General features: G+C 44.3%; 1 protein-coding gene across 2 annotated transcripts in view; it reads left to right on the top strand.

Annotated features, from left to right (window-relative positions):
• Positions 1 to 26,561, top strand: part of DUS2 (dihydrouridine synthase 2) — a 45,976-nt gene that overhangs the window by 6,303 nt on the left and 13,112 nt on the right. The window contains exons 3-8 of one of the 2 annotated variants that reach the window (XM_081217781.1): positions 854 to 981; positions 14,700 to 14,745; positions 18,822 to 18,913; positions 19,734 to 19,777; positions 20,953 to 21,013; positions 24,436 to 24,483. In XM_081217781.1, the coding sequence (XP_081073907.1) occupies positions 856 to 981; positions 14,700 to 14,745; positions 18,822 to 18,913; positions 19,734 to 19,777; positions 20,953 to 21,013; positions 24,436 to 24,483 (417 nt within the window). In that variant the 5' untranslated portion in view covers positions 854 to 855. The remainder of the gene's footprint in view (positions 1 to 853; positions 982 to 14,699; positions 14,746 to 18,821; positions 18,914 to 19,733; positions 19,778 to 20,952; positions 21,014 to 24,435; positions 24,484 to 26,561) is intronic. The other variant, XM_081217782.1, reaches the window with a different exon arrangement.

The following is a 26,561-nucleotide window of genomic DNA, read 5'->3' as shown; positions in this document are numbered from 1 at the left end:
GGGGTGAGCGGGGGCTCCTCTTTGTTGTGGTGCACAGTCTTCTCATTGTGGTGGCTTCTCTTGTTGTGGAGCACCTGCTCTAGGCACGCGGGTTTCAGTCGTTGTGGCACGTGGGCTCAGTAGTTGTGGCTCACGGGCTCTAGAGCGCAGGCTCAGTAGTTGTGGCGCACGGGCTTAGTTGCTCCGCAGCATGTGATATCTTCCCGGACTAGGGGTCGATTCTGTGTCCCCTGCACTGGCAGGCAGATTCTTAACCACTGTGCCACTGCGGAAGTATTGTATCCTGAAAGTTGCAAAGACAGTAGATCTTAAAGGTTCTCATGATAAGAAAAAAATTATGTGAGGTGATAGATATTGTCTAAACTTATTGTGGTAATCATTTGGTGATATATACATATGTGAAATCTTTGTGTTGTACACCTTAAACTAATACAATATCATATGTTCATTTTATCTCAATGAAACTGGAAAAAATTCTTAACCCATCTGCAGTGTTTTCAATCTCCTTTCTCCCTGCTCTTTTTACTCTATAGCACTATCAATTTTCCATCATACTATGTAATTTATTTATTATGCTTATTGTTTTTGCCTTTTTCCCCACTGGAATGAAAGCTCTACCAGAGTAGGAATCTTTGTCTGTTTTCTTCTCTTATGTATCCCCAAAGACTAGGACAGTGACTGGTTCAGAGTAGACACTTAATAAATATTTGTTGGATGCATAAATGAGCATGCATTGTTTTTATGATAAGAGAAAAGGAAAACCAAATACTATGTGTTGGAAAGAGGAAGGAAAGCCTTCTCTGGATAACAGAAGAGATTTTCTCCATTTGAATTTCTGACTCTCTTTCTTCAGGAATGATTGTGAACAGCCTCTCTCTGTGCTACCACAACAAACTCATCTTAGCCCCTATGGTTCGGGTAGGGACTCTCCCAATGCGGCTGCTGGCCCTGGACTATGGAGCGGACATTGTGTACTGTGAGGTAAGGGGCTCCTGATCTTCCCAGAGAGCTCTTCCACAGGTGCAGCCTCCCCATCTGTGGGTGGGAGTGGTCAGGAGTTAGAGGAGGCAGGATGGGCTCTCCCTTCACAGGTGCTCACTGAAGGCAGCAGAAGACAAACACACAGGAGTCCTGTGAGCCCTGCTGAGGACCAGGAGCCTGGGCAGCACGGAGGCATTGTGGGACACCTGGGCCAGATGGCTAGATGAGCATCGTGTCAGGTCATTGCTGTGGCCCCCATAGGAGTTAATACACATTCAGTACATGAATGAGTGAACTCCAGATCAGGAAGAGCAGGAAAAGGACCAGATTCAGGCCAGGGAAGCTGGATGGGGTTGGTTTTGGGAACCATAGGATTTTCTGGTGGCAGTAGCTAGTGGACCAGCTACTGGCCGGCTGCTGTGGAGAATATTAAGACTTCAGACCCAGGTTTAGAAAGCATCTTCTAGGAAAAATAGACTTACAGGAGTAGCTGATATTGGATAGGGACTGGGAGCAGTGGTTCTCAGTTGGGCATGCATCAGAATTATCTGGGCAGCTTCCCCCACAATCCCCAATCCTGATATGTCCCTCTAGTCGGTGTGAGAGGTTAGAGAAACTACCCCAGTGCTTCTAATATTTCCATCTTTAAGTGCCACCTGCGGTGGGGTGAGGACTGTGGTTATAAAAGGGAAACACAAGGAATCCTTGTGGTGGTGGAACTATTCTGCGTCAACATCCTGGTTGCGATATTGTACTACGGTTTTGCAAGGTGTTACCATGAGGAGAAATTAGGCAATGGGTACATAGAATCTCACATTCTTACAATTGCATGTGAACCTCCAATTATCTCAAAATAAAAAGTTTAATTGAAAAGAAAGCCACTGGTGTAGGGTCTTCCCTGGTAGTCCTGTGGTTAAGACTCTGCGCTCCCAATGCAGGGGGGACGGGTTCAATCCCTGGTCGGTGAACTTGATCCCACATGCATGCCTCAACTAAGAGTTTGCATGCTGAATTAAGAAGCCTGCATGCCACAACTAAGAGCCCGCATGCCGCAGCTAAACATACCTCATGCTGCAACTAAACACACCGAAACAAAGATCCCACATGCCGCAAATGAGACCTGGTGCAGCCAAAATAAATAAATAAATATTTTTTAAAAAGTTTAATTGAAAAGAAAGACACTGGTGTAGGGACTTCCCTGGTGGTCCAGTGGGTAAGACTCCACACTCCCAATGCAGGGGGCCTGGGTTTGATCCCTGGTCAGGGAACTAGATCCCGCAGGCATGCCACAACTAAGAGTCTACATGCCACAACTAAGAAGCCTGCATGCTGCGACGAAGACCCCGTGTGCCGCAGCTAAGACCCAGCACAGCCTAAATAAATAAATAAATTTTAAAAAAGAAAATTACCTGATTAGGGGACAGCTGTGGCACATAGATGTGAACACTTGAGGGGTTAATGGATTGAGGAGTAAGCAGCAAAGTGAGAAAGTAGAAATAAGGCTGCTGACTACCTCCCAGAAATTCAAGAGGTGAAGGGAGGAAGTGTATAGCTGGAGGTGAAGGAAGATGGGTGAATGGAGTTGTTTGTTGGTAACTTGCTTGTTTGTAGCATAGGAAGCAGGACTTAACAATGAGGGGAAGCCTGAAGATTTGGGGCATTAGGGGGATTTGGAGGGCCCGGTCTTGGAGGGGACAGGATTCTTGACGAGATGGTAGGACCTGCCTTCCTCTGAGATAGGGCAAGGAGGAGAGGACGAAGATGATGAAAGGGAGGGAAACTGAGGGGTTTTGCCTGAGAGACTTGTTTTACAAGATGTAGGAAGTCAGTCTTCTGTTGGAAATGAGGGTGACAAGTGTGGGCTAGGGACCTGAGGAAAGGAAGTGAAGGTGTTTTGGTCCTATTCCCATGGGGGATGGGCACTGGGAGATGTGCCTGGCAGGCAGGTGTGCACAGTGATACTGGTTTGCAGCTTTATAGGAAGGAGAGCTTGAGAAGCCTGGCAGGGGGATGCCCATGGCAGGGATTGGCATGCCAGTATCTACAGCCGGACAGGGGCAGGGGCATCTAGGGTGGTGACAAGGTGAAATGGGAAGGAAGGTGTATGTGTTGTCCAAAGGTGGGAGTCAGAAAGGGATTTTCCAGAGTTCAGGGTCACAGAGACCCAAGACCTGACTTTTAAGTGGTTTGTCGAAGTAGAGGTGAGGAGGTCCCAAACATGTGAGCTGGGCTGTTAGTGTACATCCATAAATCTTCCAGGCTGCCAGAACGTGCCTACGGCAGGGAGGAGCCTGTTCCCAGGGGCCAGTCCCAGGGGAATGTGGTAGTGTGCTGAGCATATTCATCTGGTCACTCAACCCTTGAGCCTACTACACTCTGGCCCCAGGGTGGTCAGCCATGGGTTAGGTATAGCCTTTCCTGGCCAGCACTCTCCTTGGCCTCCAGAAAAAACCTCTTGGATTTGGAAGGGGATTGGGAGGAGGAACTATGAAGAATTGGGGACTCAGATTCTGAGGTCTGGGGAACCAAAAAGATGAAATCCCAGAGAACAGCTGTTACCTTTCATTACTTGTGATTCTCCTCCACCCCAGGACAGAGGGCGCATGCTAGCTCTTCGTCCGCTTAGTCCATGTTTACCAATAGGGTCCTGTGGGATGACTCAGACTCAAGGATGAAGCCCCCTGCTTCTTCCCTGCTGCCCCAACTCCATCTCTGTCCAGCTGTAGCCCCATGGTTGCTTCAAGGCCCGGGATGTATAGTGTCCCTCTCCTCTCTACCCGTGCTTTGCATACAGTCTCCATCAATTATTTGCTTACTCTGATGACCCTTCATGTCCCTACTCTCCCTAATCTTGCGCTGTCACGAAAAGTAAGAGTGGGTCCATTGAGTGCTAATCCTTTATTTTCAGATTCATTTATGTCTCTGCGGTGGCCATCCTGCTGGTTTCTTCTGTTAGACCAAGTGGTGGTCAGGGCTTCAGGCCTTTAAAGCACCAGCTCACCTGGGCTCAAACTTATTCTGGGGCAAGATTCTGAGGGTTGCTAAAATTGAGGAAAAGGCAGTAGTGCCTACATTGACGTATCCAGCCTCCTTGGCCTTCACTTTTCCTGTGCGAGCAGCATTTTTCTGGGACCCCAGAGGGTGGAGTTATATTCACTTGGAGATAAGGTGGAGTGAAACACCAGGATGGAAGTGAGTGAGTGTATGACAGACAGCACGGTGTCTGCTCCAGACAGCCACTATGTGTTTATCGCCCCGGGGGAATCAGTCTGTGATGAGGTCACGGAAGCTGGGTAGTGAGAAACAGAGCTGACCCGCAGATTCCGGATGCTTCACCAGCTGCTTTGTTGAGAATTCTTAGGGTTGTTTTCAAGCACTTGGGAAGTCATGGTCCCAGGATTTATGTGGTGACTTCAGAATGTGACTCTCCTAATTGGTCAAAGCTTGGTTTTCCTCAGGATTGTGACTAATCCATTCTTCCAGGGCTCTGCTTGAGTTTAGAACAAAGTAAATACTGATTAAAACCCTTTGTATGTTTGATGAGCACTTGCTCTGGGAGAGTCAGTATAGCTTATGAACAAATTAAGGGACCCCTGCCAGAAGAGACCTAGGCCCTTTACCCAGACCTAGCTGCTGTGGAGCAGAGGCCGGTGGGCAGGCCAACTGACCCCTACCTGTGGTGAGTAGGTCTCTGGGAACTGGGCCCTGAGTACTGGGAAAGGCACAGCATGGCGCCTGGTGCCCCCTGGTGGATCCAGAGTTGCTGTGCAGGCCAGCTGTGTAGATGATCTTACTGTGTTCCCCTGAGGTGACTCATCTGTGGGTTAGGTCGTCAAACCACACCATCCACCTCTCGGGACCTAGTGTAGGACCTAGGGCATACCAGGCATACAGGCACCTCCTTAAAACGCCTGCAGAACCCTCAGCAGTTGGAGGTGAAGAAAGGATGAACCAGCTCAGCAAAGGTTAAGGGAGCAGTATGATTCCCTACCAAGGTCTGCCCTATTGACGGAGTTTTCTAGGGTTTCATCAGATGTCACTTAATTATTCGTTTTTTTAAAAAATTTATTTATTTTATTTGTTTTATTTTGGGCTGCGTTGGGTCTTCGTTGCTGCCTGCGGGCTTTCTCTAGTTGTGGAGAGCGGGGGCTACTCTTCATTGCGGTGCATGGGCTTCTCATTGCGGTGGCTTCTCTTGTTGCAGAGCACGGGCTCTAGGCCTGTGGGCTTCAGTAGTTGTGGCTTGTGGGTTCTGGAGTGCAGGCTTAGTAGTTGTGGCTCACGGGCTTAGTTGCTTCGTGGCATGTGGGATCTTCCTGGACCAGGGCTCGAACCCGTGTCCCCTGCACTGGCAGGTGGATTCTTAACCACTGCGCTACCAGGGAAGCCCCCTATTCCTTTTTATAAGAACAATGGATGGACAGACCATGGGTTGTCATACTGAGTGAAGTAAATCAGACAGAGAAAGACAAATATCATATATCACTTATATGTGGAATCTAAAAAAATGGTACAAATGAACTTATTTACAAAACAGAAATAGAGTCACAGATGTACAAAACAAATTTATGGTTACCTGGGAGAAAGAGAGGGGGATAAATTGGGAGATTGGGATTGACATATACACACTACTATATATAAAATAGATAACTAATAAGAACCTACTGTATAGCACAGGGAACTCTACTCAATACTCTGTAATGACCTATATGTGAAAAGAATCTAAAAAATAGTGGATATATGTGTATGTATAACTGATTCACTTTGCTGTACAGCAGGAACTAACGCAACATTGTAAATCAATTACACTCAAATAAAAATTAAATAAAAACAAAAAACCAAAAAAACAGGACTCCAGTGGCCCAGACATGAGAGGACACCTACCTTTTAATAGGCAGGATGAAGGGAGAAGGCAATATTCTTAAGAGACTTTGATTACCAAAATGTGTACTTAAGTTTTTTTGTGTGGTAAAAAACACATAACATAAATTTTACCATATTAACCGTTTTTAAGTGTACAGTTCAGTAGTTGTGAAACAGATCTCCAGAACCTTTTCATCTTGCAAAACTGAAACTCTATGCCCGTTCAACAACAACTCCCCTCTCCACAGCCCCTAGTAACCACCATTCTACTTTCTGTTTCTATGAATTTGAATACTTTAGCTACCTTATGTAAGTGGAAATATGCAATATTTGTCTTTTTGTGACTGGCTTATTTCACTTAGCATAATATCCTCAAGGTTCAACCATGTTGTACTATGTAACAGGATTTCTTTCCATTTTTAGGCTGAATAATATTATATTATGTAATATGTATACTACCTTTTGCTTATCCATTCATCTGACGATGGACATTTGGGTTGCTTCTATCTCTTGGCTATTTTGAATAGTGTTGTGAGTGTAGGTGTGCAGATACTCCTTTGAGATCCATCTTTCAATTCTTTGGGATATATATATATATATACCCAGAAGTAGGATTTGCTGGATCATGTGGTAGTTTTATTTTTCATTTTTTGAGGAACTTCCATGCTGTTTTCCCTGTCTTTTGCACCATTTTACAATCCCAACAGCAGTCCACAGTTTATAAAATCTTTGCCAACACTTGCAATTTTCTCTTTTTTTTTGATAGTAGCCATGCTAATGGGTATGAGGTAATAGCTCATTGTGGTTTTGATTTGCATTTCTCTGATGATTAGTGATGTTGAGCATGTTTTTATATGCTGCTTGGCCATCAGTATATCTTTTTTTTAAACATCTTTATTGGAGTATAATTGCTTTACAATGGTGTGTTAGTTTCTGCTGTATAACACAGTGAATCAGCTATATGTATACATATATCCCCATATCTCCTCCCTCTTGTGTCTCCCTCCCACACTCCCTATCCCACCCCTCTAAGTGGTCACAAAGCACCGAGCTGATCTCCCTGTGCTATGCGGCTGCTTCCCACTAGCTATCTATTTTACGTTTGGTAGTGTATATATGTCCATGCCACTCTCTCACTTCGTCCCAGCTTACCCTTCGCCCTCCCCATGTCCTGAAGTCCATTCTCTACGCCTGCATCTTTATTCTTGTCCTGCCCCTACGTTCTTCATAACAATTTTTTTTTTTTAGATTCCATATATATGTGTTAGCATACAGTATATCATCTTTGAAGAAGTTTCTATTCAAGTCTTTGCCCAGAATGGGTAATTCTTTAAAACTTAGAAAAAAAATTATTTATGGAAAAAGCTGCAGGAATGGACAAAGAACATCCATATACCCTTTACCCAGACTGACCTACTGTCAACATTTTGCTTGATTTGTTTTATAATTTGAGTTCTCTCTTTAATATATGTATTTTCTCCTGAACTATTTGAGAGTAAGTTTCATACACTATGATATCTTACTTCTCAAATACTTCATTGATATTTTCTAAGAATAAAGTCATTCTTCTATACAATTGTTATACAGCCATCATCTTCAGTAAATTTAATACTGATACTTTTTTTCTGATCTATCTTCCATATTCTAGTTTTGCCAATTGACCCAAAATTGTTCCTCTCAGCACTTTTTTTTTTTTTTTTTTTGTGGTACGCGGGCCTCTCACTGTTGTGGCCTCTCCCGTTGCGGAGCACAGGCTCCGGACGCGCAGGCCCAGCGGCCATGGCTCACGGGCCCAGCGGCTCCGCGGCATGTGGGATCTTCCCGGACCGGGGCACGAACCCGTGTCCCTTGCATTGGCAGGTGGACTCTCAACCATTGCGCCACCAGGGAAGCCCCCTCCTCTCAGCATTTTTTAACATCTTTTTTGAGATATGGTTCACATACCATATAAATCAACAATTTAAGGTGTACAATTCATTGGCTTTTAGTGTATTTACGAAATTGTGTATCCACCCTGCAATCAATTTTTGAACATTTTCATCACACCAAAAAGAAACCTTATATCCATTAGCAATCACTCCCCAATTTCGTCCTCCCCCAGTCCCTGGAAACTACTAGTCTACTTTCTGTCTCTATAGCTTTGCCAGTTTGGGACATTTCATATAAATGGGATCATGTGATATATGGCCTTTTGTGTCTGGTTCTTTGCATTGCATATCATTGCATGTATCAGCACTTCATTCCTTTTAATGACTGATTAATAGTCAATTGTATGTTTATACCATAATTTGTTTATTGGTTCATCAATTGATAGACATTTGGATTATTTCTACCTTTTGGCTATTATGAACCATGCTGCTATTAACATGTGTGTACATGTTTTTGTGTGGATATGTTTTCATTTCTCTTGGGTATATACCTAAGAATGGAATTGCTGGATCATATGGTAACTCTATGTTTAAACATTTGAGGGACTGCCTGACTGTTTTCCAAAGCAGCTGTACCATTTTGCATTATCATTAGTGGTGTATGAAATTTCCAATTTCTCCATATCCTTGCCAACACTTACTGTCTTTTTATTTTTAAAGAAACAGATAACCTTTTTTTTTTTTTTGGCTGTTCCGTGTGACCTGTGGGAGCTTTAGTTCTCCAACCGGGGATCGAACCTGTGCCCCCTGAAGTGGAAGCTCGGAGTCTTAACCACTGGACCGCCAAGGAAGTCCCTTACTGTCTTGATTATAGCCATCCTAGTAGCTCTGAAATGGTATCTCACTGTGTTGTTTTTTTTTTTTAAAGATAGGTTTTATTTTTTATTTTTATTTTTTGGCTGCACCAGGGATTGAACCCAGGCCCTTGACAGTGAGAACGTGGAGTCCTAACCACTGGACTGCCAGGGAATTCCCCTCATTGTGTTTTTTTTTTTTTTTTTTTTTGCGGTACGCCAGCCTCTCGCTGTTGTGGCCTCTCCCGTTGCGGAGCACAGGCTCCGGACGCGCCGGCTCAGCGGCCGTGGCTCACGGGCCCAGCCGCTCCGCGGCATGTGGGATCCTCTCGGACCGGGGCACGCACCCGTGTCCCCTGCATCGGCAGGCGGACTCTCAATCACTGCGCCACCAGGGAAGCCCTCATTGTGGTTTTGATTTGCATTTCCTAATGAATAATGATGTTGAGCATCTTTTCTTATGTTTATTGTCCATTTATATATCTTCTTTGGAGAAATGTCTATTCATATCCTATTCCCATTTTAATTTATTTATTTTTAAACATCTTTATTGGAGTATAATTGCTTTACAGTGGTGTGTTAGTTTCTGCTGTATAACAAAGTGAATCAGCTATATGTATACATATATCCCCATATCCCCTCCCGCTTGCACCTCCCTCCCACCTTCCCTATCCCAACTCTGTAGTTGGTCACAAAGCACCAAGCTGATCTCCCTGTGCTATGCAGCTGTTTCCCACTAGCTAGCTATTTTACATTTGGTAGCGTATATATATAATATATGTCAATGCTACTCTCTCACTTCTTCCCAGCTTACCCTTCCCCCTCCCTGTGTCCTCAAGTCCATTCTCTATGTCTGCGTCTTTATTCCTGTCCTGCCCCTAGCTTCATCAGACCCTTTTTTTTTTTAGATTCCATATATATGTGTTAGCACATGGAATTTGTTTTTCTTTCTCTGACTTCACTCTGTATGACAGACTCTAGGTCCATCCACCTCACTACAGATAACTCAATTTCGTTTCTTTTTATGCTATGCCTATTTTTAAATTGAGTTATTTGTCTTTTTATTCTAAGAGTTGTAAGAGTTCTTTATATATTCTGGATGCTAGACCTTTATCAGATATATGATTTGCAAATATTTTCTCCCATTCTGTGGTTCGTCTTTTCAACTTTATTATTTTTTTTAAAGACTTTATTTTTATTTTTTATTTTTAAAAATTTTATTTAAGTATAGTTGATTCACTTTGTGTGTGTGTGTGTGTGTGTGTGTGTGTGTGTGGTTGCATTGGTTCTTCGTTGCAGTGTGTGGGCCTCCCACCGTGGCAGCTTCTCTTGTTGTGGAGCATGGGTTCTAGGTGCATGGGCCTCAGCAGTTGTGGTGCGCGGGCTCAGCAGTTCTGTGGCATGTGGGATCTCCCCGGACCAGGGATCAAACCCATGTCCCCTTTGTTGGCAGGTGGATTCTCAACCACTGCACCACCAGGGAAGTCCCTGATTCAATTTATTGATAGTATCCTTTGATGCACAAAAATTTTTAATTTTAATGAAGTCCAATTTACCTAATTTTTTCCTTTGTTGTTTATGCTTTTGGTATCATCTCTAAGAAATTATTGCTTAATCTAAAGCCACATAGATTTATACTTAGGTTTTCTTCTATGAATTTTATAGTTTTGGCTCTTACACTTAAGTCTTGGATGCTTTTTTTTTTTTTTTTTTTTTTTTTTTGCGTTTCACGGGCCTCTCACTGCCGTGGCCTCTCCCGTTGCGGAGCACAGGCTCCGGATGCGCAGGCTCAGCGGCCATGGTTCACGGGCCCAGCCGCTCCGCGGCATGTGGGATCTTCCCAGACTGGGGCACAAACCCGTGTCCCCTGCATCGGCAGGCGGACTCCCAACCACTGCGCCACCAGGGAAGCCCTTGGATGCATTTTGAGTTAATTTTTTTTTGAGTTAATTTTTATGTACGTTATGAGGTAGGGATCAAAATTCATTTTCTTGCATGTGGATATCCAGTTGTCCCAGCACCTGTTAAAAAGACAGTTCTTTCCCCAGTAAATTGTCTTGATACTCTTGTCAAAAATCAGTTGGTCATAGATGTTTTGGTTTGTATCTGGACTCTCAAATCTATTCCATTGGTCTATGTGTCTATCCTTATGCCAGTACCATACATCTTGATTATTATAGTTTGCTAGTGGGTTTTGAGATTAGGAGGTGTGAATCCTCCAACTTTATTCTTCTATTTCAAGATTGTTTTGTCTATTCTAGGTTCCATATGAATTTTAGGATCATCTTGTCAATTTTTGCAAAAATGGCAGCTAGGATTCTGATGGGGTTTGTGTTGAATCTACAGATCAGTTTGGGGAATATTGCTATCTTAACGATATTAAATCTTCCAGTCGTTGAACATGATATATCTTTTTAAAAAAAATATTTATTTATTTATGTAGTTGGCTGTGCCGGGTCTTAGTGCAGCACAGGGGATCTTCGTTGCGGCATGCGGGATATTTAGTTGTGGTATGCAGGATCTTTAGTTGTGACATGCAGGATCTAGTTCCCTGACTAGGGATCGAACCTGGGCCCCCTGCATTGGGAGCGCGGAGTCTTAACCACTGGACCACCAGGGAGGTCTGGATATATCTTTTCATTTATTTAAATCTCCTTTAATTTCTTTAAACAATATTTTATAGTTTTTAGTGTACAAGTCTTTCACCTCCTTGGTTTCTGGCTGTCATTGCTTTTCATGAAAAATCAGTTGTTAGTCTTATTGAGAATCCCTTGTACATGGTAAGTCACTTCTTTCTTGCTGCTTTCAAGATTATCTCTTTGTCTTTGATTTTCAGCTGTTTGATTGTGATGTGTCTAGGTGTGGATCTCTTTTAAGTTTATTCTACTTGGAGTTTGTTGAGCTTCTTGGATGTGTAGATTAATGTTTTTCATCAAATTTGGGAATTTTTCTGCCATTATTTCTTCAAATATTTATTCTATCCCTTCTCTCCTTCTGGACCTCCAATTATTCATTTTGGCAGTGATTTTTTTTTTTTGAGCGGGCAATCACACAGTTTGTCAATCTGAGTTTATTTGTGTTTCTGAAAACAGAGATATACCAAAGATTCTTTAACCAAACTGGAGGTTAAAAGACTATGAAGATAGGCCAGAGATGGGGATGGAAAGGTAGCATGGAGAGACACTGGTGATAAGCAAGATCAGCTCAGATAGAGAAAGCAAGCCAAGTGGAGTGGCGGAGATGAAAGTAGCAGGATGTATTAGGAACACAACATGTGACAGACAAGAATAAGCCCATATATAATAAGGCACTTTAAAATTAAATGCTGTTCAAACATTGGGTAGCCATATGAATAAAAAGTGACTTAGAAAGGGCCTTAATTTTCAGATAAGTTAAAAAGCAAATTAGTTTTAAAAGGAAGAGAAAAACCAATCAAAATTATATTCTTTTTCTTAAATAAATTTATTTATTTATTTATTTAATTTATTTTTGGCTGCATTGGGTCTTCGTTGCTGTACACGGGCTTTTCTCTAGTTGTGGCGAGCCGGGGCTAGTCTTCATTGTGGTGTGTGGGGTTATTGCATGGGCTCTAGGCACGTGGGTTGCAGTAGTTGTGGCACATGGTTCAGTAGTTGTGGCTCGTGGGCTCTAGAGCGCAGGCTCAGTAGTTGTGGCACACAGGCTTAGTTGCTCCACGGCATGTGGGATCTTCCCGGACCAGGGCTCAAACCCATGTCTCCTGCATTGGCAGGTGGATTCGTAACCACTGTGCCACCAGGGGAGCCCTATAATTATATTCTTAACTATGATGGAGATAAATTTGGGAACTAGAAGGCATTGTTTGTGGCAAAATTGGAGTTGTCTCTTCTATAGAAATAAAATATGTATGATAAAAATTGAGGAAGTGATATTGATAAAGGAAAAATATTTGTGATAATTGAGACAGAAAAATAACATCCAATTTGACAAAAGATAGTTTTTCTTCTGCACAACTTGTATAGATGTAAAAGGCAGTTTGGTAGGAAGATGCATGGATGATACACTCTACCACATGGAAAAACAATGTTTGTTTTCACCAATTAAGGAAATGCAGTGGAAAAAAACCTATGAGGTTCTACTCTATAACCAAAGAGCTAACTAAAATGAATAAAATTGGTAAACAATACTGTTGGTGTGTGGGTGAGCAGGCACACGTGTGGTTTTATTGATGACAATTTAAATTAATTTCTCCACTTAACAACCAGGTGAACACCTGCTTGCATGTAAGGCATTGAAGTGGCTCCAGCAGATGTTCAGTGAGCACTAGCAACGTGCTAGGTGCTAGTGATGCAAAGATGAATGAGACTGTGTCCAGGTCCCAAAGGCTCTTTCGGTGTAGTGGGGAGACAGAAAAGAAAATAAGACCATTCAAGGGCCATTTTGCCTCAACTCCTCCTCTTGGGGCCCTGAGGAGGACCTGGTCAGCATCCTCAAAGCCCACTTTTGTGTGAGGTGAGAACCTTCCTCAGGGTGTTTGTTGTCTAATGGTAAAGGTACGACAGGTGCATCTGTAACTAGCATACAAAGAGGAAGTGGTCAGGCTGTGAAGGTAGACTGGGCAGGGGGTTTGAGGAATCCTGAGGAGGACAAGTTACTGCTGGCAGGGGTGGGGGCCCAGCAAGGTTTTGCCTCACTTTCTCCTGCTTGTTCTTAGCCAAAGCTCAGCCTGGCTGCAAACCTTCTTTTTATAAGCACAGGCCACTCAATGCTGCCCACTTGTCCACCTGCCTTCTTGCCTGCCCCTGCAACCAGGATCACTGCCTACAGGGGCTCTGTATTGGGGTCTGTCCATCCCTTGGGACACCACACTGATTCTTGGGGCTTGGATGCCAACCGTGCATCCATACTGCTTGGTGGTGATTTGTGTGGTCAGGCCTGGTGAGCGCCAGATACTTGATGACCTGGATGCAGCATAAAGAGAATAGCCACAGAAATACCCAGAGCATGTTTTTTTTTTAAATTCTTTTTAAATATATATATATATATTATTTATTTATTTATTTGGTTGAGCCAGGTCTTAGTTGTGGCAGGCGGGCTCCTTAGTTGTGGCTTGCCGGGCCCCCTGCATTGGGAGCTTGGAGTCTTAACCACTGCGCCACCAGGGAAGTCCTATAAAGCACGTATTAACCTGGATGGTGGATATGCTGGGGGGAGCCCCATGGATGCCATAGGACACCTTTGGCCACTTTAGCCCTAAATGCTCCCATGAGGGAGCAAAGGCCATTGTGCTCACCCGACTGGGGTTGTGACTTGCTGAGGCTTATAGGGAGTCAGTATGGCAATGAGTTCCAGGGCTGAGAGTTTCTTTCTATCTTCTTCTGGTCTCCCAGAACCCCTGGGCAGGAGCTTCTGGGCAGTGTGACAGGTTCCTGGCTCTTCAGATCTGTCTTCCACATCTATTGAAATGATCACTGAACAAAGCAGAGCAGCCTTGTCTCCCACCAAGAGGTAGAGAATGTCAACCCTTTAGGAAACTTAAATTTCCTTTCGTTTTTTATGATCCTGGTTTTGAAGAACTCCCTTTTTCCTTTCTTTCCTTAGTCTTTGAATATCTCCAGAGCTGAGGAGCTCACCCCTTTCATTTCCACAAGTGTGACCCAGGTTGAATAGGGGTTTTAGACTTTCCTTTCCTGTGTCAATCTCAAATCTTCCTCCCTGTGCTTCTGTTCACTGGCCCCACTTTTGTCCTTGGACGTTTCCTGGGAGCCCTTCACCTTACCGTTTGCATATGGATGATGTGGGAGGTTCTTTGAGGGGATAGCCTGGAGCTGAGACTAGTAGGTGAGAAAAGTCCAGGTGTCCACATCCTACGCTATTGTCTGATCTCTGATTCCCTGAGTGGCTCAACCCTTCTAGGCCCGAGACTCTGCAAGGTCCCTGGGAAGAGCAGCTGATGGAGGGGAGCTCACTTAGGCCCATGCTTGCCATGCTTGGTTGGGGAGGACAGCACTATGTGTCCCCAAAGCCATGATTTGATGTTGATAGTAGGGTGACAGGCCAAGTAGCCCCCATCAGGTGCGTGATGAAGGTCTTCCCCACTATGCCCAGGACCTGTGTGTCCAGGACTGACATGTACCTTCTGATTCCTCTGCAGGAGCTGATTGACCTCAAGATGCTTCAGTGCAAGAGAGTTGTCAATGGTGAGTGCAGCTGTGGTCCCAGGATTGTGTGTATGCCTGGTCATGCCCAAACTGTGCTACCACTGCCCTTGCCTGGGTATCAGTTACCTCCAGGGTGCTCCTTGCCTGTGTAATTTTGTAGATCACATGCTCTCTTTTTTTTAAAGATACATTATTGATTATAAGCCAATTTTTAAAAAATTAATTAATTAATTAATTTTTGGCTGCATTGGGTCTTCATTGCTGCGCGTGGGCTTCCTCTAGTTGCAGCGAGTGGGGGCTACTCTTCGTTGCAGCGTGCAGGCTTCTCATTGCGGTGGCTTCTCTTGTTGCAGAGCACAGGCTCTAGACGCACCGGCTTCAGTAGTTGCAGCACGCGGGCTCAGTAGTTGTGGCACACGGGCTTAGTTGCTCTGCGGCATGTGGGATCTTCCCGGACCAGGGTGCGAACCCATGTCCCCTGCATTGGCAGGCGGATTCTTAACCACTGCGCCACCAGGGAAGACCCCACATGCTCTCTTGAGGGTAGTCACTGCTCTCCAGAGACCATGACAAATAGCCAGATGTGAAACAGGCTGAGAATGCCTTCTACCCACAGGCTTGCTGGCATATAAATAACCAGGTTTCATAGTACAGGAGGGACCTTTGGGGTCAGGATGGCTTCGGCACTGATCCTGGCTCTGCCACTTGCTAACTGTGACCTTGGGCAAGTCACTTGACCTCTCTGCCTCAGTTCCTTTAGCTGTAAAAGGAAAATCATAATCCCTGCTTTACTTAAATTACAGGGTTGGAGTAGGATCAAATAAGATAAGGGACATGTAAGACCTTTGCAAATGGAAGTGGTTGTGCTGAGTTGTGGTTTTGCTTATACTTTATTGATGAGGCTGATTCTGCTTTGATGAGAGTTGTAGTATTGTTTGAGGTTTTTGAAAAGTATACACACTTGTGAAATCTTAATATAAGTTCACTAGAACTTTTGTCAATTTTGTCTTTTAATTTTTTTAGATTTATATTTTCTTTGTGTTATGAAAAATTCAATGTTATAGATGTATATAACCTATGAAAATCCCCCATAATCCCATACTTGAAGAGTAATCACAAGGAGAATTAACATGTACTTTTTACACATTTCGTAAAGTGTGTGTATAAAAATATGACATGTTGGGCTTCCCTGGTGGCAGAGTGGTTGGGGGTCTGCCTGCCGATGCAGGGGACACGGGTTCCTGCCCCGGTCCGGGAAGATCCCACATGCCGCGGAGCGGCTGGGCCCGTGAGCCATGGCCGCTGAGCCTGCGCGTCCGGAGCTTGTGCTCCACAACGGGAGAGGCCACAACAGTGAGAGGCCGGCGTACCGCAAAAAAAAAAAAAAAAAAGACATGTTTATATATACTCTCACCCCTATACACACACACACTTGGGATCATGATACACATTTTACCACTTACTTTTCTCTTCTTTTTTTTGGCCGCACTGCGTGGTACACGGGATCCTAGTTCCCTGACCAGGGATTGAACCCATGCCCCCTGCAGTGGAAGTGCAGAGTCCCAACCAGTGGACTGCCCTGGAAGTCCCTGCCACTTACTTTTCTATTAGGACATTTTCCCATGTCAATACCTATAGATGACTGTGTCAGAATTGATTTTGCCAGTGCTTTAACAGGGGTTTCAGTATTTTGATGTTAAACAGAAAAGTACAGTATAAACACACTCAGTTTTTGTCGTTCTTCTCTCAGACTGCTTACTTCCAGTCATGAGAAGTCTCTACTGTTGGTGATCACTTCGATTACCTCTCCCAACATGTCACTGCCGTTACCCCACCTTTTTAACCTTCTAATCTGTTTGTTGCTGGGATGATAATAACAGCTTCCCTTTATGGAAGTGCTTTACGTGCATTAAAGATCCCATTTATTTCTCAGAATAGCCTTTAAGATAGGCATATTCTCCCATCTGCCACATTGGACCCTTCCATGTGGTAGTCATCTTTGAAAGCTAATAATGTTAGTACCTATTGTAGAACTTCATTATGAAGAGCCTGAGAGATTCTTGTTGTTTGCAATAGTTATGTTCTATAAAGTTGCTAAGAACACTAAATTAGCGAATAGGGAACCATTGCTCCTAGGGGAAATACAGAGTTAGATTCCTGTAAGCCTCTGGTCACGCTCTTTCATTATGTATTTCAGATCAATATATAACCTTGTTTTATGTGTCTTTCTGTTTAAAGACACATTATTTAACATATACTGTTAATTCATTAACATTGAACTCACAGCCAACAGTACTATGATTTCATGCCTGAATAAAGCTTGTCTAACACATGTATTTTCTCCGTAAGGCACACCACAGCTTTCTTATGCTTAGGAACACTAGATAGCACTTCAGCAGTACGATTGGGGCCATTTTAAACATTGAGATCACCAACAAAAAGCACAAAAATGCAAAAAAAAAAAAGTGGCATTAAATATACCACCATAAAGACACTTGTTTGCAGGATGAGAGCTGAAACAAGAAGGCAGACTGTTGCCTTGTTTGACCTCAGCTGGGAATGTGTGCATTGGTGACAGAAATTTTTTGCAGTCTGTGAATGACCACGAAAACACCACACATGTTGATTTGGGGGTTACAGATAAATTTAACAAGCAGGCAAACTTGCAAATACACAACTGCAAATAATGAGGATTGACTGTAATATCGTAAATCTCCACTCACAGTACTTAGCACATGATAGATAAGTAATTAAGAACAGCAACTTTGCTGAACTTCAGAGTGACATCTTCTGAGAAAATCTGGGCAAAATCTGAAGCAAAGATAAGGTTCCTCTTATCTTTGTACATCTTTTTTTTCAACATTAAAAACATTGCAGGGCTTCCCTGGTGGCGCAGTGGTTGAGAGTCTGCCTGCCGATGCAGGGGACGCGGGTTCGTGCCCCGGTCCGGGAAGATCACACATGTCGCGGAGCGGCTGGGCCCATGAGCCATGGCTGCTGAGCCTGTGCGTCCAGAGCCTGTGCTCTGCAACGGGAGAGGCCACAGCAGTGAGAGGCCCGCGTACCGCAAAAAAAAAAAAAAAAACATTGCAAAATGTCATTTGCAGCAACATGGGTGGGCCAAGAGATTGTCATACTAAGTGAAGTAAGTCAGACAGAGAAAGACAAATATCATATGTTATCACTTATATGATATCATATGATATCACTTATATGTGGAATCTAAAAAAATGATACAAATGAACTTATTTACCAAACAGAAATAGAGTCACAGATGTAGAAAACAGACTTATGGTTACCAGGGGGGAAAGGGGTGGGGGAGGGATAAATTGGGAGATTGGGATTGACATAGACACACTACTATATATAAAATAGATAACTAATAAGGACCTACTGTATAGCACAGGAAACTCTACTCAGTACTCTGTAGTGACCTATATGGGAAAAGAATCTAAAGAAAGAGTGGATATATGTATATGTATAACTGATTTACTTTGCTGTACAGCAGAAACTAATGCAACATTGTAAACCAACTATACTCCAATAAAATTTTTTTTTAAAAAAATGTAAAGTACAGATGATTCCAAAGATTCATGAGGTCACTTCTAGCTGAGCAGAAAAATTTCTTCTAAAAAAGGTCATTTCTGGGTTTATAGACTGAAGGAAATGTGGGAAAAAACTCAATTATATATGAGAAAGATATTCACAGTATATTGTATCTTGTGTTATTTTGAGGGTTCCATAATAAAGTAAACATTGCAGAAAGAAGGAATCCAAAGCAATGAATAATTCATTAAAAAATCTTTTTCTCAAAAAAAAAAGTGCAAAATGTAAACACCATGCAGAGAAAGTGCCTAAAACACAAGCACACGGTTTAATAAATAACTGTAAAACAAGGGACCATGTAACTCACCATCCTTAGGTCAGGGAATAGACCATCATCAGCACCTCAGAAGTCTCCCACGTATACCCTGATTTCTTTCAAGTATAGTGTACTTTTGGCATCCCATTTTTCCCTTCAAGGTGATATTTTTGTTGTGTTTTCTTCTAGGTGTTAGGCGAGGTTGAACCTGCTTCTTCACTGAGTGGCCCTGTATGTTTGTCTTTTCTTGCAGAGGCGCTCAGCACAGTCGACTTTGTTGCTCCCGATGACCGAGTAGTCTTCCGCACCTGCGAAAGAGAGCAGAGCAGGGTCGTCTTCCAGATGGTACCATATCCCGGGACAGAGCAAACGTCCCGTCTCGTGCCTTGTGCCGGGCCAGTGTTACATGCCTGGGCTCCATTGCACAGTGGTCTTCAGTCTTCCTGAAAACCCTGCTTTAAACGGTTTTCAGAGATCTGCTCATGAGCGATTACACTGTTGGAGATGGTTTAAGCTATTAGCAGTCTGTTACGTGCCTCCAGTCTCAAATTTAATTTAATTTAATTTAATTTCCTTCATTGTAGGGACTGTCTATTTGGCATGACTTATATATTTTTATTCCCTAGCATTGGTTGTTCAGATCATGGTCTTTGTTTTGTGTAATCTGTATATATTTCCCATAAAAAGAAATTAAGTTTCTTGAAGAGTAGTTAAGATTTGTGTTAGGATTGTAGTGATTCTCTAGTTCTCTTCTCTCGCTTTGGGCATTTCTCGGTATTTTTTCAGAAATACTTCCTGAATGATGTTTAGGTTTGTAAAAAATTGATAACAATGAGTAGCCTTATGATAAAGCAAATATAGCAAAGTGTTAATTGTAGAATCTAAGTGGTGGGTATATGAATGTTCACTATAAAATTTTTCCAACTTTTTTGTATGTTTGAAAGTATTCCCAGCATTGATGACATTTTCTCAGCCTTCCAGGTCCACTTTTGGCCTCCAACAGTGAGCTAGTTCCATAGGCTAGCTGTTTGAGAGAATGCCAGCTGGACTTTACTTGCTGCTGTGTGTGTGTGTCTGTGTGTGTGCATGGCGTGCCTGAGTGTGTTTGTCTATGCATATGGACCTGTATCAGGGCAGTGGTTGATATAGCCTCTTGTGTTCCCAGGGGACTTCAGACGCAGAGCGAGCTCTTGCTGTGGCCAGGCTTGTGTAAGTTCTTCCATGTTTGGTACTGTCTTTGCCTCTCTTGTGGGCTGTGAGGTCTTACTGTTCCTGGGGACTTTGGAGGTGACCACCCTCCTGCTTCCTAGTCCACTACTTTCTGTTTCCAGGTTAAAAGGCTCAGGTTCCCTTCTCTATTTGTTGTGTCGAAGGGCTGCCCTGGGACTCACATGAACGCACTGTGTCTGGACCCCAGAGAACCTCTGGGTGGGAGCCTATTTTTTAGTGTTTATTTGTGAGATTTCCTTTGCAGAGACTCTCATGACTGTGAACTCTGAGGTTTTAAATCTCATGAAGTGTAGGTAAGACGTACTGTTTCCTAAATTAATGAAGGCAGGAGAGTAATGTGGTTAATGACCTTAATGGCTTTAGACTTAGACCTGGGTTGGAATTCTGGCTTTGCTACCTGCTGACTATGTGACCTTAGGTAAGTTACTTAACCTCACTGAGAACTTAGTTTCCTCATGTATAAAATGATACCAATAGTACCACCTCCCTCTGGCATTATAGGGAAAGGCAAATGAAATGATGCATGTAAATGTCTTTGCAGTACGTGGCATGTAGTGAGTGTTTAGTAAGTTGTTAGCTATTGTTATTAATTACAACAAGGGTGAGAAGGAACTCGGGCAGTAGTTGCTGCTGGTCACACACTGGTAACTGTGTATGTAGCAGATGATGAGGAAAGGGTCCTTTCTACATCTGAGACTTGTTTGGAGGAAGCCAGCTGTGCAGCCTAGCATGCAAAGGCAGTCCTCCACTTCCTCTAGAACCAGTGCTCTGGGAAAGGGCTCTTGTGCTTATGTCACTTTTGTGCATTATGGCTTTCACTACCCAGTTAGAACTGGAACTCTGGGATGGAGTGCAGTGTGGCTGTCATTCAATATTCGAGTTATCTGACACAACTCAGAACTAGCAAAATCCTCTACAACTAGCCCTTCCTACATGTGTGAGCACGTTATGTTCTTCCTCTTTAGCTCTGCCCAGGAGGAGAGGTGGCTGCACATTTTAGAGACAGGATTTTTCAGTTTCTGTCTCTGAGGGTTGGTGTGTTTTAGAGGGCCAGGGAACATTAAGAATTTCATGAGCACAGACGCATACCTTTGACTTTATGTCCTACCCTCAAGTTGAATATTTATTACCTTTCCTCCTTCATGTTTTTCCAGAGAAAATGATGTGGCTGGTATCGACGTCAACATGGGCTGTCCTAAAGAGTATTCCACCAAGGTAAACTGATTTCGTTATACTCTTCACAAATATAGGGTGCAGATTAAAGGAGACTGACAAGAGGTGACGACTAAGTACAGTACCTGAGTCTGGACTAGATCCTGTACTAACGGGAAAAATGCTCAAAAGAATATTATTAGATCAACTGGCAAAATTGCAATATAGACCATGGTAGGTTAGCTAAACATACTGTATCAGTGAAAATATATGAAGTTGATAACTTCTGTGGTTATGTAAGAATATCCATATTCTTAGAAAATACACACTGAAATATTTAGGGGCCAAGGGCTATGATATATGTAATTACCCTCAAATGGTTCAGGAGAAATTTTAAATGTGCACCCAAACATATACATAAATAAATACACACACACACACACACACACACACACAGCACTCGTGCCCAAGTAATAAAAAAAATGATGTAAATGTTAAAAGAAAGAATAATGTGAACAGGGCTTTGTTTTTTCATGAATAAAAATAGGGGATGCAATACATGTGTCCCCATGTCATATCAGAAGAGACCAGACAGGACTGCTATGGAGGCTCAGAGAAAGCAGCAGAAGGGCAGCCCTTAAACTCAGGATCCTGTGGGGAAATGTAGTCCTTGATGAGGAGGTTTGGGACTCTGCAGGCAGAGGGAGTGACACAAGCAGGGACCCAGAGGCCAATGTGAGGTAGAGGCAGGGAACCTTGATTTGACCAGAGGGTTGGGAAGTGGGTAGTGAAGAGGAAGCAGAGGAACACAGGATTGAAAATCTTGGTTGGGGGCTTCCCTGGTGGCGCAGTGGTTGAGAGTCCACCTGCCGATGCAGGGGACACGGGTTCGTGCCCCGGTCTGGGAAGATCCCACATGCCGCGGAGCGGTTGGGCCCGTGAGCCATGGCCGCTGAGCCTGCGCATCCGGAGCCTGTGCTCCGCAATGGGAGAGGCCACAACAGTGAGAGGCCCGCGTACCGCAAAAAAAAAAAAAAAAAACTTGGTTGGGCCCAGATTAGCTGAACTTTGATCTTAGATACCTCTGATCTTTTTCGAACAGAGAAGGTTTGTGATCAGAAACTTAGTTTCTTCCCCCCAGGGGAAACCAATGTTACTAGTTTCTTGTGTGTCTTTCCAAATATATTCTATAAATAGAAATACTAATCTGAAAGCCATGTGTCTAGTGGATTCAAGTGGAAAAGGGCCAGAGGTCAGGATACAGATGTCGGAGATGAGTGTTTTGGGTCCACAGGAGAGACCAGGGGTGGAGACAAGAGAAGCCAAATTGGAGCAGAATTTGATAGCACTTGGCTGGCAAATGATTGGACTGGGAGTGGGAGGCAGGGTGAGTGGTGGGGGTAGAGGGAGGAAAGACTGGCAGCCAGGAAGACGGTAGGTCTTCAGTGTCATCAGGACTGCTGGAGGAAGAGGATGTTTGGAGCGGATAACAAGGACAGCTTGGGGTTGGCTGAGTGTGAGGCACCAGGGGGATTCCTGCAGGGCCGCCCCTGGGAACCTTATCACAGGGTGCAAGGGTCTGCAGTGTAGACATAACAGATGTCCCCATAGCCCACTGCCCAGAGTTAGCCACCCTGCTCTCAGGAGTTACTTGGCCTGCGGACCTTTGATTTAGGCCAGGAGGCTGAAGACTGCCTGAGGGAAAGGCCCTTTGGATGCTTGAAAACCAGAGGGCCTTGTGGACAGCTGCTTCAAGGAATCATGGAGGTTTGAAACTGTCTATGAGGAGTTGAAAACATCAGGCTCTGGTTTGCTACCTTCTCATTACTCCCTTGTGTGCCTGAGTTATGTACGGAGCAGAGTTGGAGTTGAAATTGTTGGAATACTCTCCCTGAGATCGTGGAGTGAAAAAAGCAAGGAGCAGAATTGTATAGGGTGTATCACCATTTATATATGGGGGATGGGGAATGAAAATATATATTTACTTTTCCTTTTATATAATATATTTGGAAAGACACACAAGAAACTGGTGACACTGGTTTCCCCTGGGGAAGGAAACTAAGTTTTTTATTTGGTTTTGCATAGGGAATAAATTCCCCTTGCAGGGGTACTATTCAAAATAATTAACAACAGTCATAGCACAGGCACTGACCAGTCAGAACAGATACCTCCCAGTGTGCTGTACCAGTACCTGCCAGCTGAATATCTGCTCTCTTCTCATGGTTCAAAAACTGAAGTCATATTAAAAAAATTAATTGAATAGTTTTCCCTCCTTCTAAGGAGGGAGAGTTCTTACTCTTTATCCTTTTGAACCTTTAAGATTTTTAATATGTTGCCTATTCTAAAAAGCGAGTTAAGAAGTTAAGTAGAAAGGGAGGAAGGAAGGAAATACCAATTGGAAAAGCCATTGTTGTCGAAGGGGCAGTGAGACTGGATTTTAGATCCTGTGATTCAGCAAGGAAGGGCCGGATCATGTGTTAGGTGAAGGACAGACGGAGTCAGGGTGAATGGCCAGGGCTTCCTGAAGGCCTGTAAGGTTTGTATCTGGAGGTAGTCCAGGGCTAGTAGCTCTGTTCTTTTAGTTCTCCTCTGAAATGTAGGCTCAGTCTGCGCTGGTTCTCTCTGGTTCTAATGTATAGTTCTTAAACATGAAATTAAACTGTATAACTGAATTTAAACCCTCTGAGCACATTCCTTGAGCATTCATTAGTACGTAGTCTATATACTTGACAGCATATATTTATTGGATTTGTTTTTCTCTCCTTCACCTCACTCTTAATGGGTTCAGATTTTTAACATTCTCCCCTCCTCCACTTATTAAAGTAATTCATACCATTGCCCAGGACTTGGATAATATAGAAAAGTACAAAAAAGAACAATAAAATCACCAGTAATCACACCGTTAAGAGACAGCCCCTGGTGTTAATGCTGAGATTTCAGTGACACCAGGGGTTGTTGATTCCATTAGCTAGGGCTTTTGTTAGAGTTTGACATTGGTCTGGGTGCTCAAGACTGGGCCAGCCATTGTTGCTGGCAGGGGATCAGGGCCTGGACAAGGTTTGGAGGTTGTGTGCCTCTGAGTGGCTTTGCTGGTGGAGGTGGTATCCAAGCAAGTGACGGTAGGATAGGAAGAAGTTGCATTTGATCTCATTTCAAAGGAAGAATGACCCATTGTTTTTTTAAGGGCTTGGCAGATGGTGGGGTTTAGTTTATTTAAGGCACTGAGACCCTGGGTAGGAAATGGGCAGTCCTGAAAAATGATTTTTTAGAACCCACTTCTAGATAGATCTGTGGGTCTTGTTAAGGGGATCAGGGTGCTGGCTTTTAGAATTCATCAAACTGACCCCTGATGTTGTGGGCACAGGCGATTGCCAGTGGACCTTGGTTCCTAGGAGGCAAGTGCTGGGGTACTGCCAGGTTGCCATACCACAGGGAGGAGCCACCCTCCTCCAGCTGTAAGAGCCCCTCTGTGTGCTTTTCCTTAGGGAGGAATGGGGGCTGCCCTGCTGTCAGATCCTGACAAGGTTGAGAAGGTAAGTCCTGCATGAGTGGAAGCAGAGGTCCTTAAACATGCCTGTGACTTAGAGCTGCCTGGAACACCTCCCCTACCCTTCCCCCAGATTTAGAGAATCAGTCACTCCACCTGGAGTCCGGAAATTTTTTCAAAGGCTTTCCAGGGATTTTGACATAGAGCCATGTTCAGAAACCCCCGAGCCAGCCTGCAGTAGCCTTGGAGCTCCTTAAAAGCCCAGGGCTAGGGACATGTCAGTAGAGAGCCAGGGGTCCTGAGGACTCATTGAGAGCCGCCTCTGTATTGCCTCTCTCCCTTCTGAGAAGATCATGAGAGCATATGCCAGGCTACCTGTGGGTGGTGGGCAGGCTCAGTGGCTGTGTGTGTCAGGATGTAGGGGATTGGCCTCTCCCCGGGGGCTTGATGAGAGCATCAGTGGGTGCCCTGCACACTGATAGAGTCCACCATCAGCATGAGAGCATGCCAGGCCAGGGCCATACAAGGAAAGCTGAAGTTAGTCTCCTCTGACCTCCTTCCCTTGGTGATTCTGGTGGCCATGTTTATGAGGCCTTAGGGTCAGGTTGACGTTTGCCACCAGTGTTGTGAGCGGCCAGTACACGTGGGCGTGACACTTTCTGCCGTACCACACGCACCTTTTACTTTGCTCTCGCAGTTCACCAGCTTTCTCCTTGCTGCTCCCCTTAGCTCCTTTGATTTCCTTTTCATTCTGCGTCCCCACTTCCACCTCTGGACTTTAAGCCCCCTAGTGCCTCCCATAGGCTAGAGCAACTGGGGATAAGGCACCACCATTAAGAGCTGCCACTGTTGTGTCAGCGGCTCAACCCTGTTATTCTTCCAGCCCCACTGTGTCTGGGATCTAGGAAAATTCGCGTGTTTATGGGCTAGCTGCCTCCTCATTTTTCCCGTGTGTGGACAGGAACAGATAATGACCTCCAGTCAGACACCTCTATGCAGGCTGGAGTGGATGTGGACTACTGTGGATTCCACACTTAGAGAAGGGGCCTCAGTAGCGGGTGGTTTGCTTCACGGCACATACATACAGGCATTTCTGTTATCCTCTGGCATCCTGGCTTCTCCCACCCACGCTGTTGGCTCTGTCCTCGCCACTGCCCTTCTTTGGGCACATTTCACACATGAGGCAGCAGAGTTAACACCCTCCCTCAGAAGCTCAGTTCATTTCGTTAATCCTCTGGTTGGCAGGGTGGTCGGTTGAGCCAGGTCGGGCTAGTGGACAGGGTTTGCCTCGTGAAAGAGAGGTTGCAGGCGTCTACAGTAAAGCCAAATGAGACGCAGGAAGAGTGGGATGGAGTAGATTCAGGCTCAAGTTGTGCTGGCACACTGGGTGAGCTGGAGGAGAGCTTTGCAGGTCCTTCCAGGCTTGGTGTTTTAGGTCCATGGCTCCATCTGTGGGAGCATCTCAGGACCACCTTAGAGATTTTTCTCAAAATAAGACTGCTTGTTTGGGGGCGATGAAAGTTTTTGGAAATAGATAGTGGTGATGGTTGTACGACATCTTGAGCTAATGCCACTAAATTATACACTTAGAAATGGTTAAGACAGACAATTGTAAGTTATATATGTTTTACCACAATAATAATTTTTTAAAAAGGATGCTATCTATTGAGAATTCTGCATATTCTTGGGGTAGACAGAGGCAGGGAGGGGGTATCAGTCTTTTGAAAAAGCTTCCCAGGTGACTCTGGTGTACCCTCCCTGGATTAAGAACCTCAGTTTAAGACTCTGTATCAGTAATAGCCTCTCTCTGACCCCTGCCCCAGATTCCCTGGGCCCGGTGCTGCTCAGGGCATCCCCTTGTGTGCACTGCAGTTGGGCCATGGCTAACAATCAGCAGGGCCAGGACTTGAGCTCAGTTCTCACTGATTCCCAGGCCTGTGCTTTCCTGTCCTCCTCCCTGTCCCCTCCCCAACAACCAGGGGAGCCAAAGTCTGCTTTTCCTGAGTCAGCCAGTGGATCTGGGGAAATGTACCTGCCCATGGGTAGATGTGCCCAGATACGGGCCCGTCTCAGGTCCTTTTCCCCCACAGACTTTTCACGCCACAGAGACATGGGGTGTGGCTT

The sequence above is a fragment of the Mesoplodon bidens genome (assembly GCF_964165515.1).
Source record: "Mesoplodon bidens genome assembly, chromosome: 18".
In the NCBI taxonomy this organism is placed as follows: domain Eukaryota; kingdom Metazoa; phylum Chordata; class Mammalia; order Artiodactyla; family Ziphiidae; genus Mesoplodon; species Mesoplodon bidens.
The sequence above is the reverse complement of the archived record's forward strand: the minus strand, read 5'-3'. Positions and strand labels throughout refer to the sequence as shown.